The sequence below is a fragment of the Melozone crissalis genome, unplaced genomic scaffold (assembly GCF_028551555.1).
Source record: "Melozone crissalis strain CALT ecotype California unplaced genomic scaffold, PUWL_Pcris_2 ptg000045l_1, whole genome shotgun sequence".
NCBI lineage: Eukaryota > Metazoa > Chordata > Aves > Passeriformes > Passerellidae > Melozone > Melozone crissalis.
Genome location: NW_026535823.1, coordinates 12,050,654 through 12,067,739, shown reverse-complemented (window position 1 = coordinate 12,067,739; position 17,086 = coordinate 12,050,654). Strand labels below are relative to the sequence as shown.

Genomic DNA, 17,086 nt, shown 5'->3' with positions numbered 1-17,086 from the left:
CAGACTCTTCCTAGGAGCGTTTGCAGACCCCACAGGCAGGCCCAGCCTCGAAGGGTTTGGTGGCCACAGCACGTGGCCTAGGCCAGCTCTCTCTTACAGCTTGTTCAATGGATGCCACATCATTTAGCACAGAAGAAGTAAGTGTTGGGTCCCTGTAAGGATGACAGAAGATGCTGTAGATGCAGTTTTGCATCTGTTGTAACTGTTTTACGAGTCCTTCTATGCAGTGAAGGAATTTAGTGCACTCAAATTCCCCACCATCTTAGCTCAATAATACAGATCAGGTTTTTTTTCACCTAGGTTTCTTCATGTTAGCAATCAGCAGAGTTAAATATACAATGATCATTCTGTCCTTTTTCTTGTTGACATTGGTGATGGTATCCACTTGGTAAGTTCACTCCAGTATAAAGTCCTATATAGATTCCTTTGGGGATGTGTAGCATATGATTCACAGTTTGCAATACAAATACCCTGATACATCACTTATTTACTATTAGTATTTGATTATTACACCATTTTGCAAAGTCTTAAAACCACGTTTTAATTAATGTTGCTTGGAGCAGTTCAGAATAATTTCTTTTCCTTGAAAGCAGAAGCTCTAATGGGTATAATTTATGCTCTCTTTGCATGCAGCATCTCAATGAGAAGGTTATTACACGGCACATCCCCGTTCAGGTGTTTGTAGTAGAGGTATTCTTCGGCCTGCATACTGATGGCCCGGATTTCTGGTAGTCGCAGGAGAAGCTGCCCAAATTTGTCTGTTTGCTGTGGATAATTACACATGGTGTAGTCCAGTAGAGCAGCATTCACTTGTTCCTGAACACCTTCCACAAGCTGGAAGTTCTCGAGGTTTTTGACATCTGAATGATAATAAAAAAAAAAGACAGAAAAAAACCCAGGTAACAATTCAGTTGCATTTTAATTTGTGTTTATGAAGTCAGTGTTTCACTAAATGGATGTATTTTTTTGCCTCCTGACAAAAGCATACTTTACAAGCTGCTGAATATTCAGTGAACTCTTTTGCCAACTTTCCTGGGAAAATGATCACAAAAGAGCTTTAGTGGAGTGTCTTGTTGAAATTCTGCATATACCTCAAATCAATTAGACACCAATGGAGTCTGAGCAAGGTCAGCTCTTTTCATAGCTAACAAAAAGAAAGGCTGAGGATTCCTAAAGTAGAAGACCATAATATATTGCTAGCAAATGAGTCCCAAGAGGAAGCCCTATCTTTAACCTACTATGTTACACAATTCATACAATTCTGTATTAATTTTTCTGACCCAAGGTGAAATCTATGTCCAGGGTATGATGTAGTTAATTCTAATAAAAAGTGACAGTGCTCTTGTTTCTGTTTGACATTTTCAAAATGATTCTGAAAGCCTTTGACTTGTCTAGCCTATGTTAATGAACCATCTGGTACACTCCAGTGACTGCCAAAATAATATTCCCTACTAGAAACTCTCTAAAATATATATTTCACTGACTAATGATCTTTATAAAATGAAATCATTGTCCTTTGGGTAGAATACTAGATAAGAATGGTGCCCTTTAACCTGCATATGGTTTCTGAAATCCAACACTGATTTTTTTTTCTGGTATTGGACAACAGGGCATTTACATCAGCGCGGCAGGTACAGTTTGTTCACTCTGCCTCTGTTTGATTATCTTCTGTTCCTATACAGCAAGTTCAAGCTCTGGAAATGCTGGTCAGAGATAAATGCCAGTATATTATCTCCTCATTGTTTGCTCCCCTGTGTAAAAACCACTCGGATGAAATTGTCTTTTAACATGTCTGGTGAATGCAGAAGTTGTTCTAAAGCTTGCAAATTAGAGTGCTGCTCTAATGCAGGAAGAGGGAGCTGATTAGAGAGCACTTGCTGGGAGAGCTTGTTTTGGTTGTGTTTGATCATTTTTACCATCAGTAGAGTACTGCAGTAATTTCTTGTAAGGCTAGAGCATGGTGCTACTGGGCACAACTCTGCTGCTTATTCACTTTGTATAAAGACAAATCTGTTCATCTGTGGATATTTTTGGAGCCCAGGAGATGGAGAATTTTGCAGAATTTGGTTCATTGTAAATGCCAGCCTCTGATTGTGGGGAAATGAGTGTTTTCCTTTGCAAAACAGGAACACACATTGGTCACCTGCTCCATTGGGAGCGTGGGCGCCTGTGTAAATTGGGTCTCACTGCAGCTTTTCCTAGAAGTGCTTTAAAGAGAGCAAATACTGGTTTCTGCACATAACTTTGTGCTGGAACATGAGGGAAATGGTTGGAGGAGAAAAACATTGTCTTTAGAACAAGAGAATAGGAAAGATGCCAAGGGTCCCGGTGGCAGCCGGTGGCAGCACACAGAGCCTCCCGAGCAGAGTTCCAGGCTGTGAGCAGGAGCCCCTCTGGAATGTGCTGGCTGCCAGCTGCACACTGGATTCCCTCTTGCATGAACCGGGGCCAGTGCTTCCTGCTGGGCTTGTTATTGCCTGCCTCTTTCCTGTCCCAGTTTCACTGTGGAAATGAAGCCAGTGACTCCTGGATTTGTGCTGCTTGGTTGGGAACTGGGGACATAACATCCACCAGTTAGTTGACTTAAGGAACTTGCCAGTAATACTGAAATTGTGATGGCTGTCCAGCAAGAATCATCTGAACTTTACATTATCCCAAGTGAAGAGGACTGGAAACTTCAAAGCTGCTATGCCTGGTCCCTTAGCTATTCAAACTCATTTATCCAAAGTCTTTTTGCCAGTGTCTCTGGAGGTCTTTGGATAATCATGTTTTCCTGTACTACACTGGACATTTTCTCATATAAAATATAGCTGTTTATTATTTTATGTACCTACAGAAAACTCCCAAGGTATTTTATAGCTAGTGTAACCTGGTTTAAAAATTGGGTGTTCTAAGCATATTTTTATAAAGCTAAAAAAGAAACAGTATCACCTATCACAATTAGCTTAAATAGGTTGTTTCAGATGCAAAATATAGTCATGAATGAATTGCTAGAACATAAAAACTCCCACAGAAAACAGGGACTATGCTAGAGATTGAATTGTTTACTGATTAAACTGAAACAGCAAGGTAAAATGTATGATGATTTCAGAACCAGTATTTAGAACTTTTTTCCTCTGTAAAAATAACTTTAAAAGTCAGGAAGTTTTACAAACCGTTATCTTATTCAACCCCCTTTAAATTCAAAGGGCATCTTTCTGTTACTCTCTGTCTATTTTGAGCCATACTGTGTATGAGATTGTGCTGTTTTCTTGGAAAACCAGGTTCATTATTATTTTTACTCCCTGTTTAAATGTTATTGCGTGGATTATATATTTATTGAAAAATCACAAGATAAATTTTTACAGAGATAAAGAAGAAACAAAATCTGATAACTGCAAACTTTAATATTTTTCTACAAAAGCAGCAAGTTTAATATGTGTTTTAGAGACACTTATTCTTCTGGTTTTAGCTGAATTGATGCTATACTCCAAGACAAGAGGAGGCATATTTTATGTATTATATATTACCCCCAAACCCAGGATCAGCGGCTTTTGGCAGTGGGTGCACGGGTGCAGTGTGAGGTGCTCCTGTACCCCTGTCAGCTCTGTGGCCTCAGGGAGTCCCATGAGCATTGCAGAACTGCAGGGGAAGGTCTTTGCTGGTCTCTTTCCTCATCTTGGGACAGTTCCTTCAATGTGGCAAAATAAGCACTGCAGCCAAGATTTAGAAACAAGTCCAGTTTATAATAACAGTAAACAAAAGTAGTTCTGGGCTCCTGTGCCACATTCAGCCTGGATAAATACTTCCTCTAAACAAGTTCTTGCTATTTGTGGTGAGGCTCAGTGCTTGTAAACAAGATGTTATTAGTTAACCAGGGGAAATATGTAGATTTTCTTGAATTTCTATACTGAATCAGGGACAGTCCAAGTAATCACAATTTAAGACATCACTACATAATTCATTTGTGTGTAGATGTCTTCAGGACTGCAATTACAATAGTAGAGACATAGGGGCAACCTGATTTGGGGTGAGTCTCTGCGAAGTTGTGAAGTGACCAAGATCTCTGCATATGACTTTTGATGTCTGTTCTTATCTCATATTCAAGTGAATGCTGCAGTAAACCAAATGATACAATCTGAACAGAGAGAAGTCAAAGGATATGTGCTGAGAGCACTGTGTAAAACTCCACTGTCATCTCTCAAGCTCTCCTGGGATACTTATATGTTGTCAGAAATACGTTGCTGAACCCATAATTGCGATAAAAATTATATGGTTTTTTTTGAGAGAGAATCATAAACTGTAGCTCTGGTTAAGATGAGTAATAACAAAGGCAAACATGTGAATATTAAGTTATTTCCAGTACCTTCAAATTATGCAGGTAGAACAAGAAATGGTACTGTTTTCACTGGTGGTACTTAGTGTTGGTTGGCAGGGATACAAATAATAATGTTGGGGTTTAAGTAGATGGTTTTCCTGTGGTTTGAGTTTGGTTTTGTGCTTGGTGTTTATTATGGAACTCTGGCCAAACAGATTTGGTTTTACAAGTATTTCCTTAAACTGCTGAGGAGTTAACTTGGTGAGAGACCAAGCAATGCTGGTGTAAGTGCTGAAGGCAGTCAGTACAATGAGCATGAAATCTGCTACTGATGTGTACAGCACAGCATCCCTTATCCTTTCACATAATTCCTCATTCCTGTTATATATTTTTTTTAAACTGGAATGTCTCTTATTGATCTTTACATCGGTTAGTAACAATTTAAAGTACACATGTTTAAGCTTAATGCAAGAAATCATTTTCTGAAGTTTAGATGCTTGTAAATTAAATGAGTAGGAGTAGGTCCCCCCCCTCCCACCCACACACCCTTTAAATCCTAGCAGCTAGAAAAAGTGTTTTGTGTTGCTACAGTAAGTATCAGTCTCTTAGCTCTTCTACTTTATTCACTCAGGGACTAATTACCAACTTTTTACATGAAACAGCCTTACTGTGAGCTCACAGTGGGGCGCGCATCTTTTTCTATCCTTATTGAAAAGTAAACCCTTAGGTCTTCTGGAATATATTATATGTTTTACAAGAAATAGCAATTGCTTTTCTGTCAAACAAAGAATTTTTGTTCTCTATAGCTTACTTTTGACGATTAAGACAAAAACAGTATTATAGTGTGTCAGGATCTGCTCTGCAGTCACAGTGAAGATCTGCCAGTATTCCCAGATATCCCCCATTTTGATTATTTTCCATATCTGCCATAAAACCGTGTGTTAAGCTGAAACTGCACACAACATTCAGCCCAGGGAGAACACTTTTGCATATTTTCCCCCAAAATGGGTCTGGTCTTTAGAGGGGAAAAATATTTAGGTTTCAGAGAGATTTTCTCCCTCTCATATTCCAGACATGAAATACTGAAAATTTGGGGATGTACTAATCTATAGAGAGTTTCCTTTGGTCTGGGAATTTTAAAAAGAAAAATGAAACAGAATGAGAGATTTAACTTTGAAAAATAGTAACTCCTTGGGAGCACTAAATATTTCCCAGAGAAAGCTGGTTAAATTTTACTGCTCATGTCTTTTATTCAATGCTGTTTCTACATGAAGCAATGAAGAGGTGTGAACACAGCTCATTTGCCTCTTTGCGTTTTGCACCATTGCAAGGACAAAATAAGATTTTGGGTTTCTCCATGGGAAAGAGGATTTCTCCCTTTCACAAGGCTGCTTCCAGTCTCATGGATACTCCGAGCACTAGGGCTTGTTACCAGCCCTGGCCTGAGCTTCCTCACCCGAGGGGGCTGATGAGCCCCATCATTTAAGGGCTTTATTGAAACCCAGTGCCTCTAACACTTAGCAGCTCTTTGCAAGGAGTGATTAGCTCATTGATAAACTGTTACATCTTCCAAACTCTGCTAAGGCTGGTTTTGGCCAGGATGGCCTCCAGGCTTGCCTTCTGAGAGGTTTGCCTCGTTCTTCGCAGCCATGCTGCACGGCTTGAAAAGCAGCATTGCCTCTGCCTACAAACATTCTGTTTTATCAGGGAAAGCGACACTGTACCTCCTCACGTGGCTGGGGCTCTCATCAGGGCCTTTTGGGTGAGGCCAATTCCCATGAGAGCTTGAGGATGGAATATGTTAGTTCTGATGAAGATTTTTACCCCAAAATAGTTCAGAGAAGGGGAGTTAACCAGGACTGAGGTGATGTTAACAAACTCCCTCTATTTGAACAGTTTTGTACTACTTTTCCCTACTTTCTGCTAGGCCTGCAAAATCTGTGCATTATAGGACTTAAAACACAGGTAGATTTTTGACATGTGGCAAACATTTTTTTGAAGGCAAGTGTACTAATGGTTGATAAAGTGCCAATCTCTGAAAATTACCCACAATTCTCCTTCACTGAAACTAAGGGCAACAGCAGCAGTTCCATATAGCACATCTGTCATGAAGGCAGATGCATGCCATTCTATAGCTAAGCCTTCTTGACAGACAAAATGCTGTAATGAAGGAAGATTTATGGTAAAGATAAGCTCCTTACTACAAAATTCCCCTCAATTTTATTACAGCAGGACTGTGCTGAATATTATTCACTTAGAAGTCATGGGAAACAATTCTTGATAGATGTTTTTTAATCAGTGATAAGCTGCATATATTTAGCACTTTCCAAACCTTGAAAAACCTCTACAGTGTAAAACAAAAAGCACTTTTCTTAAGACTCCCAAGTCCAAACTGAATGTGTAGAAAACTTTTCCTGTCTTTATGATTCTTTTTTGGCAGTGGCTGTCTGTAACAGTGCAACAGTCGATCTCTGACTATTTATTAGGGTCATAAAGTAATTTTCATTTTCAGTTGAACGTAACATCTGATAAAGGGCACATTGTTTTGAAAATCTTAATTAAATTCTTCTATAGCAGAATGTTTCATTCATGCCCAAGTATTGGGTAAGACTGTATATATTTTTAAAGTGAGAACAAGATACTTAGGAGAACAAGCTGCAATTCCTAGTCTGGATCCTATTTCACTCCCTCAGTTTTCAATCTTGATTGACTTCTGTTTTCTTTCAGAAGAACTCAGACTCAACTGAAATATTTTCATATTGCTTTATAGTGGTAGGCTTCTTTCTAATGCTATTTAAAATATTGACACCTATTCTTCTGTTCTAAAAAGATTGTAAAATGATGGATTCTTACTGAGAAGCTCCTGATGTCTGTTAAAAACCATGCTTATTGATTTTGTGAGTAATTTTATAATTGCTTTTGGCACTGTTACCTCTGCAATTGGAAGAGAGACATGGGGGAAAAAAGGTGGATTCCTCTCCTTGTGTGAATGTGGAAGTAGGCTACTACATTTCAGTTGTTTCTTTTCTTACAGTACCAGTAAAGACAAAGGGCAAAGCTTAATTTGATTTCTTGAATCTTTATGACTGGTGTAATTACTGAGTCATCACTCAGGAAAATAAAACAGCTTGACTTTCAGCAGCTCAGGCTGCATGTACTCTCTTGGAAGTTAAACAAACAAAATTTCCACTCACTTCTTGTCCTGACACCCCAGGAACCGACATCCTTATTACTTGCACATGAAGCATACGTGATACTGTGGCCATTGAAACACAATAAAACAAGATCCTGCCAGGCCTCTGATGGAAGAGTTGCTCACGGATCCTGTCCCAAATTCCACAGCCAGCTACACCCTTAAATACAAAGTCCAGCATTTCTCACTGCAGCTTGGGAGTTAAAAATATATCCAGGTACAGCCACAAAGCCAGGGGTGGTAGATCCACAAGCCAGGGGTATGGGGAACCAGTGGGGATGAAACTGTGCCCCAGCCCAGGAGATGTGGGGACAGAACACAGCACCAAACAGTGGTTCCACTGCTGGCATTTCAGCTTTGCCACGCTTAAACTCCACTGCCACCTCACTTCTTTCACTTTCCTAAGCTCCCTCCCTGCCTGCAGTTCTGTCCCTGCTGGAGTCCCAGCCTGGCTCCTGCCCTGTGGGTCAGCAGTGAAACGTTTCTTGTCTCTTGCTCATCTGGGACTGAGGGCAGCCCTTTCATGGCCCAAAGGTTTATTCTGTAGGTATTTTAGTCCATGCTTCAGCATTCACTGATAGGATTATGTTCCATATAAAAGAGTAGCTGCTGCTTTCTTTGAAGACATGACAGAAGAACAGGAGTTTGGAGAGCAGTTGTTGTGTTGTGTCTTCAAGGAAATCCCCAAATAACTGGAGTCTCTCACCATGCCAATGGGTGATCTCTGGTATTGCTTGCTACAGGCTGTTCTCAGTGAAAGTGTGCTTCAGTCTTTAGGTTGAAGCTCTGCTGGTGCATTGGAAAAATTATCCCCATGTGATAAAGCCCAAATTTCCTGCCTGCCTTTGTAGGCTGGTGGAAAGGGAACCTGCCTGGGCTGATGTGGCTTTCTGGTTCCTCCTTCTAGGCTTGTTTGTGTGTTTCATCTAGTTACTGCTTAAGGTAAATGACAGATCAATTCTAGAAAAAATGTCTCAATCTAAATCTCTCTTTTCTAGGAAAAAAAATCTGTAACCACTGTCTTGTGGAGGCATGGTCATATTTGTATGTGAGCACACATTGGTAAACTAGGGCAGAAATGATTTAATGAAGGTCTCGCAGATAAACCAAGAAAGAAGGTGAGTCAAAACTCATTCTTTTTCTGAACTCCTCACCTCATTCCAGGGCCATAATATATGTTTGGGCAATAAATGTTTTAGTCTTTGAATATTCAGTTAGAATGAACATTGGTAACAAAGCTACTGTGCTAATTATCCTATCACCAAGCTTTTTGTATATATATATGCTTACATACAGGCAAATCTGCCAGAGAAATAGTATCACAGTATAAAATTTCATAAAGGCAGAAATTAGGTTTCTGATGAGCTAAAAAATTAGACTAAGTAGGAAATTTATTGAACCAAAGAGTTTCCCTAGTTAATTTCTGCAACGTCCTTTGAATCTTCAATAGCACACAGAGTTGTTGGTGTTTTAAGGGAATTATCTGTCAATGCCTGCAATTTGTAGGGTGTGAATAGTTTAAGAAGTCATAAATATTTATGAAGTTCCTGGGAATGGTGATAGGACATCATACAAAGTCCTTGAAGTTACAAACTGAGGCAAAAAGGGTGTTATATGCAAATTGCAATAATAGTGTGGTAAAGTTTTAAGAACACCAAAAACCAGTCTATTGTTTAGGTGAGAAGAAGTGGAATATTTAGAAAATAAGGAATGAAAATTTTTGAGAGATTTGCTTTTACCTAGAAAAATTTTTCTCTGCTTTTGCCTAGACATTTGTAACTTTTCTGAATGTTTGCCTTTATTGGTCTCATGAGAAGCTGGCACATTATCTGTCTTTTCCCTTTCTATCCCTCTCTTGCTGCTCAAGTACTGTTTAAAATAGGAATAATGCAACAGATTAATCTTGGAGGTACTTATGCTGCTGCCACTGGAAGTTGACCAAGGGGTGATATAGTCCAAAAAGAAGAAATATAAATATTTTCTGGAAAAATATAGTGTATAAATTTCTACTGAGGTTAAAACACAGAAATGCAGCTGCCACTGAAACCCTTTTGAGTATCAGGCTCTATCCTTTTATAAAGCCCATCTGTCTCTGCAGATTATAAAAAATGCATGATCATAAAAAGCAGTACTCCTTAGGGGAAAAATCTCTCTGTACTAATCTTGTAGTCACTTCACAAAACAGTTTTTAATCCCAAATTTGCATTAGATTTTCAGTCAGGAACTTTTGTGGTTTTTGCAAAGTTTTCCTATTCCATTAGAATAAGATATGAGGTACAGTTTGTTCAGGTGGCAAGTCCAGACTATGAATAAACCAACGTTATCATATGAAAGGGAATTAAACAGGCAGATCCAAGTGGGGATATATTAAGCCAAATTTAAGCTCCAGTAGTTGAATTTAGCCTGTACTAGATGTCTGGTTTGCCTCAGGATATATTCAGCTTTCCAGCTAATCGACTGAGGAAAACTGCCTCAGGTATGATAAAATTTACAAGAGAGCTCAGTCGAATAGCTCTTGTTATAAATACTAGCTTAAAGGCATTCTTCTGGTCTTTGGGATCAGAACTGTATTTGCATTTAATTATTATATTTCAAACTTTTTCAACTTGGTTAAAAAATATTAGACCAGCCAGTTTGGATTATATCATTATAGTGATTTCCAGATAATGGTTGAACTTCATACCAGATTTTTATTACTGGCTGAATATTGTTTGGCTTTATTCTTTTGTTAAATCTAAATTCCCACAGGGGCAAAAATTATAATAATATATTCTCATTGAGAGAAGGAGAATTAAGCAAAGGTGTTTTAGTGATGTGCTGATCTAAGAGGTACAGCACTCTGCTATGATTTTCTGTCAACATAATTGACCAATAATTCAGAGTTTTAAGCCTCTTGCACTATTTTCAGAGAAGGCTTAGTGTGAGAACTAATTGTCCTTTAGTCATTGATTTCAAAAACCTCTTTTTACCCTTTTCTGAGACTTTTCAAGACATGGTTTTACTAGTTCTGTGTGCCAATATTTGCACTAACAGTTTGAGGTTTTTTTCACTGAACCAAGTTGCATCAGTGGAAGCTGATTCTAGTTTAGAAAGAACATGAAAAAGATAATCACCTCTGCCTGTGTAAGATACAGAAAGTGGAAATCAGTAACAGAACTATTTTCTTTTATAATTGTGCTGAGATAACATAAAATTAAATGCTTTTATTTATTTGCTCAGTACTGGAAGCACTACAGTAGAAACAAATACACGATGCCTGTTATCCAAACACTTGAATTCTGCTATTATTGAGAAGTGGACTCTCTTTTAGGCAGTTACAGTTATTTTCTATGTAAATGTAGCTACAGACAGCTCACAAGACATTGATGGTACACTGAAGCTGGTGCTGTTTCAATCCCCTATCAAATTAGCACTGACAAAAAACCACACTGGCTTAGATGAAAAGAGCCAACAAGTTTGGTAATGTCATGTATGTACAGGAATGTAGCAGTCACCAGATCACTGTCACACCTGATTGCAGCAGCCCATGAATTCGCTTAAATGTGCAAAGGAGTACTGCTAGTATTGCCTTTTGGACAATGAACACTACTAAAAGACATAATTTTCTGCTGCACTATTTCAGAACACATTGCTTCTGACATTTGATCTGAGAGGGAGTTGCAAATTTCACTTTTTACTGTCCCAGATGTCTGAGCTTAGTTGTGGAAATGGTTTGGCAAATGGGACAACAGAAGCCCAAATAGGGACACCTCCAACTACACTTCAAATGTCAGTGCTGCCTGTAGGAAACACTGGAGAGGCACCCAGTGTGTGCTGATTATTTTTGCAAAGATTTAGATGTGCTCTTCATCCTTATTCCTTAAACTTTTAAACATACAGATATGAAAAGAAAAGCCCACTTGAAAGTCCCTCTGGCAGCATGGTTACTCATCAATCAAACAGGGTAGGGAAGTGAGGAATAGAGCAAATACTCTTACACCTGCATTTCAAACATGCAGCTCTTAAGGGAGAGTTTTACTTTTCAGCTGCCTCTGATTTCTTGACTGGAAGTCCTGGTCAGAAAGGACTGGACACTCTCAGTGAGGGACTGCCTCAGCACATTTTTAACATTTCAATCGCTCAGTAAGAAACAGCAGCAGGAAAACTGCAGATTTGTGCTCACTGCTCAGCTCAGACTGAAATATTTTGGTCAGATATGGATGAGATGTTTCCACAGACAACATAGTCACAGGCTTAACAGGAGGAGCATGAATTATGGGGCTCCAGATCCACACTAGCCAAGAAAATGTGCTTTCCTGTAGCCTTGGAGCCATGGCAGACAGTGGGATAAGCATTTGGCAGGATACAATTGATGTGCATACACATGTGCATTCTCATGCTTTAGTTTCATGGAAATCCACAGGCTCTCAAATCTAAGGTACTGAGCATCAAGCACTGCATTTAGAGCTGTAAATCACCATAGTCTCACAATGCCAAAGTTACCACTAACTCCTGCAGCTGAGCTGCCCACCTGCCCTGCAGAGGCTCCTGCCCAGTTGCTGGGGAAATGACCTGAAACGTTGAATGGCTTGGGCTCCTTCAAGGCAGTCCACTCACATGCTTACTGTTCTTGCCTTTCTTCATTTATATTTGCAAATTGGAAGTTAATTTGTTCCCAGAGGTGGGCAAGTATTTTTAAACCAAAAATCACCCTATTTTTTTGAAAACCTTGTGTTGAAAAGCAACTCAGTGCTCTTCCTAGTGCACAGTCCTAGGAGCACCTCTGAGTGTGTGGTAACACTGTGTTGCCTCTTTCAACTCTATGCTATTCGTGTTTAACACAGAGGTTATTGATCTGTTCACCAGTCAGCTTGCTTTGACTAATAAGACAGACTAGTTCAACAAAGATTAACACAATTCTTACTGCTTCTGTCCAACCAAGTTAAGCACAGCCTGGCAATTTATTTTGGTATTAATTTCATCTGTCAGTTGTATTAAAAAATGCGCAGATAAGAGTACAGAAAGTACAGATCAAGCCTGACACTTCAGGAAAAAAAATCGCGTACTGGAAAACTTGACATAGAATCCAGTGGTGTCAAAAATCTTAGATATTTGTTGTTTTCAATTCAGACATTCTTCATTTAGACCAAAATAACAGACATCAGCAGTGCACCTTACTGCTGGTGACTATTTAAGAAGTAGGTGCTCTCACAGCATGGTACTCTTTATGTGCACAGTAATGAAAGTTCACTATTGATTTTTCTGTAGCTGCTTGTAACTATTATAGTTGATACATCAATAGAAAAGGAAAGCACAATGTTTCACAGGAGGCAGAAAATCAGAGAATACATGATGCTGTGACAGTAAATCATGGCATAATCTCAAGAATTGATAGATGGTTACTGCTAACTTGAAACCCATGGCTTTGTCTGAAAAGACTAACCTATAATCGTCCAATATGTTCTAACAGACTGACTGCCCATAATAGTGGTAAAGGACACAACACAATGTTTCATTTCCAGAATAATGGTTTCCCCAAACCAGGTGGTTGTGGTGGAATTCATTTTGTGTGTTACCACAAAGAAGGGAGAAAGAGTGGTGGGAATGCCATTTACACTAATAGTTACAGGTTGTAGGAAAAAGACATTTTTTTTTCAGAAAAGAGCACAAAAGGGTTTTGTTTAAAAAATAAAAGAGGAAGAGAAGTTGTCATTAATTTTTAACTTGCAAAAGTCTGCAGTTAGTTGAAAAGGAAATGCAAAAGAGCTGATTATTATTGAGATCAAAATATTGGAGGTGTTTTGTCAAGAAAGGCAAATGCAGAGAAAATACGTTTACTGTAGCTGTTTCCAGTTCCACAGTATCCTGACAGGGAGCCAAAGGCACGTAAGTAATGAAAGCTCTTTTAAGTGTCTGCTTCTCTCTGCTGCACTTTTGAGGGGCATAACAATCTCTGAATTTTACAGTATGCCTAGTGAATTTTTAACAGGAAAGTTCTTAATTGCTTTGTTCCCTCTTTACTCCCTGGCTCATCTCTGTAGCTTCATCTATGGTTTTAATTAATCGTGAGGCTCTTTTTTCCTGTCTCAAAACAGAAAGTGAGGAGGTGCCGCCCGTAAGAAGTGGCCAGCTGGAGCACAGTGTGCAATCTGGATGACACTGCTCCCACAGTCACCTCTCACAATGTTCCTCTCTGGAAGATATTTTCATTGTGCAGCATTGTTTTCCAGTACTTTTTTTAGGGCATGTGAGTTTGATACCTGCCCTTTTCACCTTTGCTGGTGAGTCCATTCTCTAAAGAGAAATGTGTCCCAAATTGGATGGTCCTAGACCAGAGGAAAGGACTTTTTCAAGCTACCACCTATCCAACCTGCCTCAACCAGCCTTTAAGGACACCTGTCCTGCTTAGGCTGTAGGTTTTTCCCTGGTGAAAGACTGGACAGTGTTGTCTATCTTGTCCCAAGCAGTTTGCTGATCTCTGTTATAATTTTTGGCCTTGGGGAGGAAAGATGCTGTTGTAGTCTCCTTCCCCACTCTGTTGTTGAAATCTTTCTCTTTGCTGAGATGAGACTTTCCTTCACCTGGCAAGCAGAGATGTTGTGTAATATGTTTATAATACTCATCAAACCCTCCCAGTACTGAAGATGATATTAAATGTAGGATTTTCCTTAATAATTTTTGAATAAACCTATAAAGAAGACTCTTAAACTGCTCTTAGAATGATGTGTAAATTAAATTTTTTCATGCCACATGGACTGTTTTGAGGTTTACTCTTTCAGTTTGTCCCATGCTAAATGGCTCTGCACAGGACCAGGGCAATACTAGGAGCTCCTGCTCTGAAAGGTTCATCCAGTCTTGGTAGCAGCATTGCCAGAACCTGAGGAATTGCAGTTTTCATTCCCTGCCCCTTTCCTGCCAGCAGAAATCATCTGGGACAGACTCCAAGCCACAAGCTTGTGAAAGTGTTTCTGCACAGTCCCCTTCTGTCTCCCAGTTCAACATTCCAGCTGTGTTCAAGGCTGGGCCATAAAGTTTATTTCTGAATTTTCCTTCATTGTTTCATTCCTGTTTGCTTCTGTTTCCTCCCTTTCCACCTCTGACTTGACTTTGATCACAGTTCTGTGGTTTCTCCTTCCTTCCTGGCCTTTTCCCCCTATTTTCATGACTCCTATCTCAAGCCCTCCAGTCTCTCTCTGTTCCTCTGGTCCGCATCGCTGCTGTCCCTTGTTTTCATCAATCACTCCTGGTTCCTGATCTGCCCAGATATCCTCTTCTCTTCCACTCTTCTTCCATCCCTCTTGCAGAACCTTTTTCTCACCTGTGATTTCTTTTCATTGTTGCTTTACAGCATTTCCCCTCTCTATTTTAATTCCCTTGTTCCTTTAGAGTATTTCACCTCTCTATTTTAATTCCCTCAGACATAGACTTTGCTTTTGTTTCTCATTCAGTGCTCAATCTTGCACAAGCAGCAAAGGGGCAGGACAAAGAGGGAAATTTGCTATAGTCTACAGTGCATCTCCAGTAAATGGCCAACATTACCTATGTATAAACTCAGGTAAGAGCCTCTGCAATGTATTTTTTAAACTATAAATACATGAGGCAGTTTTCAGTCTATGTATTCTGGTTTTAAAAGTATTTAAAACCAGAATTTGTTTGTTGTCTGTTACTACTGCAAAGTTAATTTCATTCAGTGAAACATTTAAGCTTATGTTCAAATTAAGACTATAGGGTAGTATTACTGGCTCCAAGATTTAGGATATTCATTCACTTATCTGTATTTTAATATATAACCATTTATTCCCATGTTATGCTAATTGCTTGACTAAGAAAAGGAGTCACTGATGCTAAGGATTTCTGCCAACAGCAGCTGAAAAGATTCTATGTAAATACTGTATTTCCTTTGTTACCTGTATAGTACATTTAAACTTGCAACTTAAATATCTAAAAATGGTAAGGAATTGTAAAAGTATTCCAAAAGTAGAGACACCTATAAATGTGGGTTACATGCAGGTAATTTTCTTCCTTAGAGGAGGTGTTTAAAAGCCATCCTTACTATTATTCTATAAATGTAATGGGGAAAAAGTGCAGAGCACACTGATTGGGCTATTCTGAAATCCCCACTGTCTCCACACAAAGGCAACCATACAGAATACAAATATTGCTTGATACCCATGTTTCTAATTACTTGCAAGATTTGTATCTAACAAATATATGACCTAATTTTCTCTCAAGCATCTAATCCTATTGTTATTTCAAAACCTTGTTAAATATGCATTTTAGAAAAAAAGGACATGAAAAGAAAAAGTACTTGCGGAAGATGGTTAATCTTTTTTCCATGGCTTGCAGCTGTCAGACAAGCAGACAACATAACCAAGTAATGAACAGATTGAATCAAATTCATGCCTCAAATAATGCCATTGTACTCAACAGTTACATGAGGTATGAATTTGCAGCATTCATTGCATTTAATGAAATAAAATCAGGAACAAATCAACAGCAATTATTAACTTTCCTCTATAATTTAGTGTGGTTTATTCAAAAAGCTCAATCAGCCATGAAACAGAAGGCTTTCTCTGGGATTCCTGGAAGAATTTTATCATTCACTACTCCTACATGCAGGGCTGAGATGAATGATTAAAATTTTATTTATTAAAAAATATTGGTTTAATTTTGAATTGTTCCTCATAACTCCAGAATTTGTATTTTATTCCTTTTATATTACATGCTTTTTTTTCCAAAACCATTGATTGTAGATTTCATTAAGACAGGCAGCTGGAAGACAGACACTGTCCTAATTTCTTTCATACTGCCTGCACTTGTGTGCAACCTGCATAGGAGGATGGACTAAAACCTGCCAGCTCACTGAAATAATGTTCTTAGGAGCAAAACATTGTTTGTCAAAGTCATCACTCTATATATCATTTAACATCTTAAAGAAATTTAGGGACTGATTTTTAATTGTTTGGCTTTGCTATGGGTTTTGACAGGTAAGAGAAATGAATATGTCATTCTTTTTGGTTTTTTCCATAAAGAAATAAAAGCCAGGGAAAAAAAAAACCCAAAAAAACCCTCAAACCTCACAACACTTTTTCCTGCATGTACTAAATACACTTCTAAAATAGGCCCTCAAAAGATGAATTGTCAAAGTTTTAGACCCTGAAAATGCAGTAAGGAACTACTTTCATGCTAAGTGATTTCTAAAGGAAAGGATCCAATTTTCTCAAAATTTCATCAAGATATTTTAAATCAGATTAATTTTAAAATGTTGTTTGTTATAAAATCTGTAGAGATTTCAAACTGTATTGTTCCAGTCTGCATCTACTCTACCAAGTATCTTTAATACTCTGGATTTCACCACTGTTTACAAAGATAGATAACTATTGCTTTTGTTTACCAGATTGCATAGTTGAGATATTGTTTTAGAGACTTCAAAGTAATGGAGTGAGAAGCAGAATTAAAGACAAAAGGGTTGATTTCTCTGTTGAGCAATGCTGTATCCATGAAAGGAGTACATCCCTCATGAGATTATTCTGAAATGAGGTTTTGTCCATATTCATTTGCTTTACTTTCCCAGAGGGTTAAAGTAGAAAAGTGGAATAGCTCTTCTAGTGCCAGAG

At 38.6% G+C, this 17,086-nt stretch overlaps 1 protein-coding gene across 1 annotated transcript in view; it reads right to left on the bottom strand.

The window, feature by feature from the left end:
* Nucleotides 1–612: 612 nt before the first annotated feature.
* Nucleotides 613–17,086, bottom strand: part of NR5A2 (nuclear receptor subfamily 5 group A member 2) — an 84,219-nt gene continuing 67,745 nt past the window's right edge. Inside the window, exon 8 of the mRNA XM_054286061.1 lies at nt 613–860. Within this exon, the coding sequence (XP_054142036.1) occupies nt 613–860 (248 nt within the window). The remainder of the gene's footprint in view (nt 861–17,086) is intronic.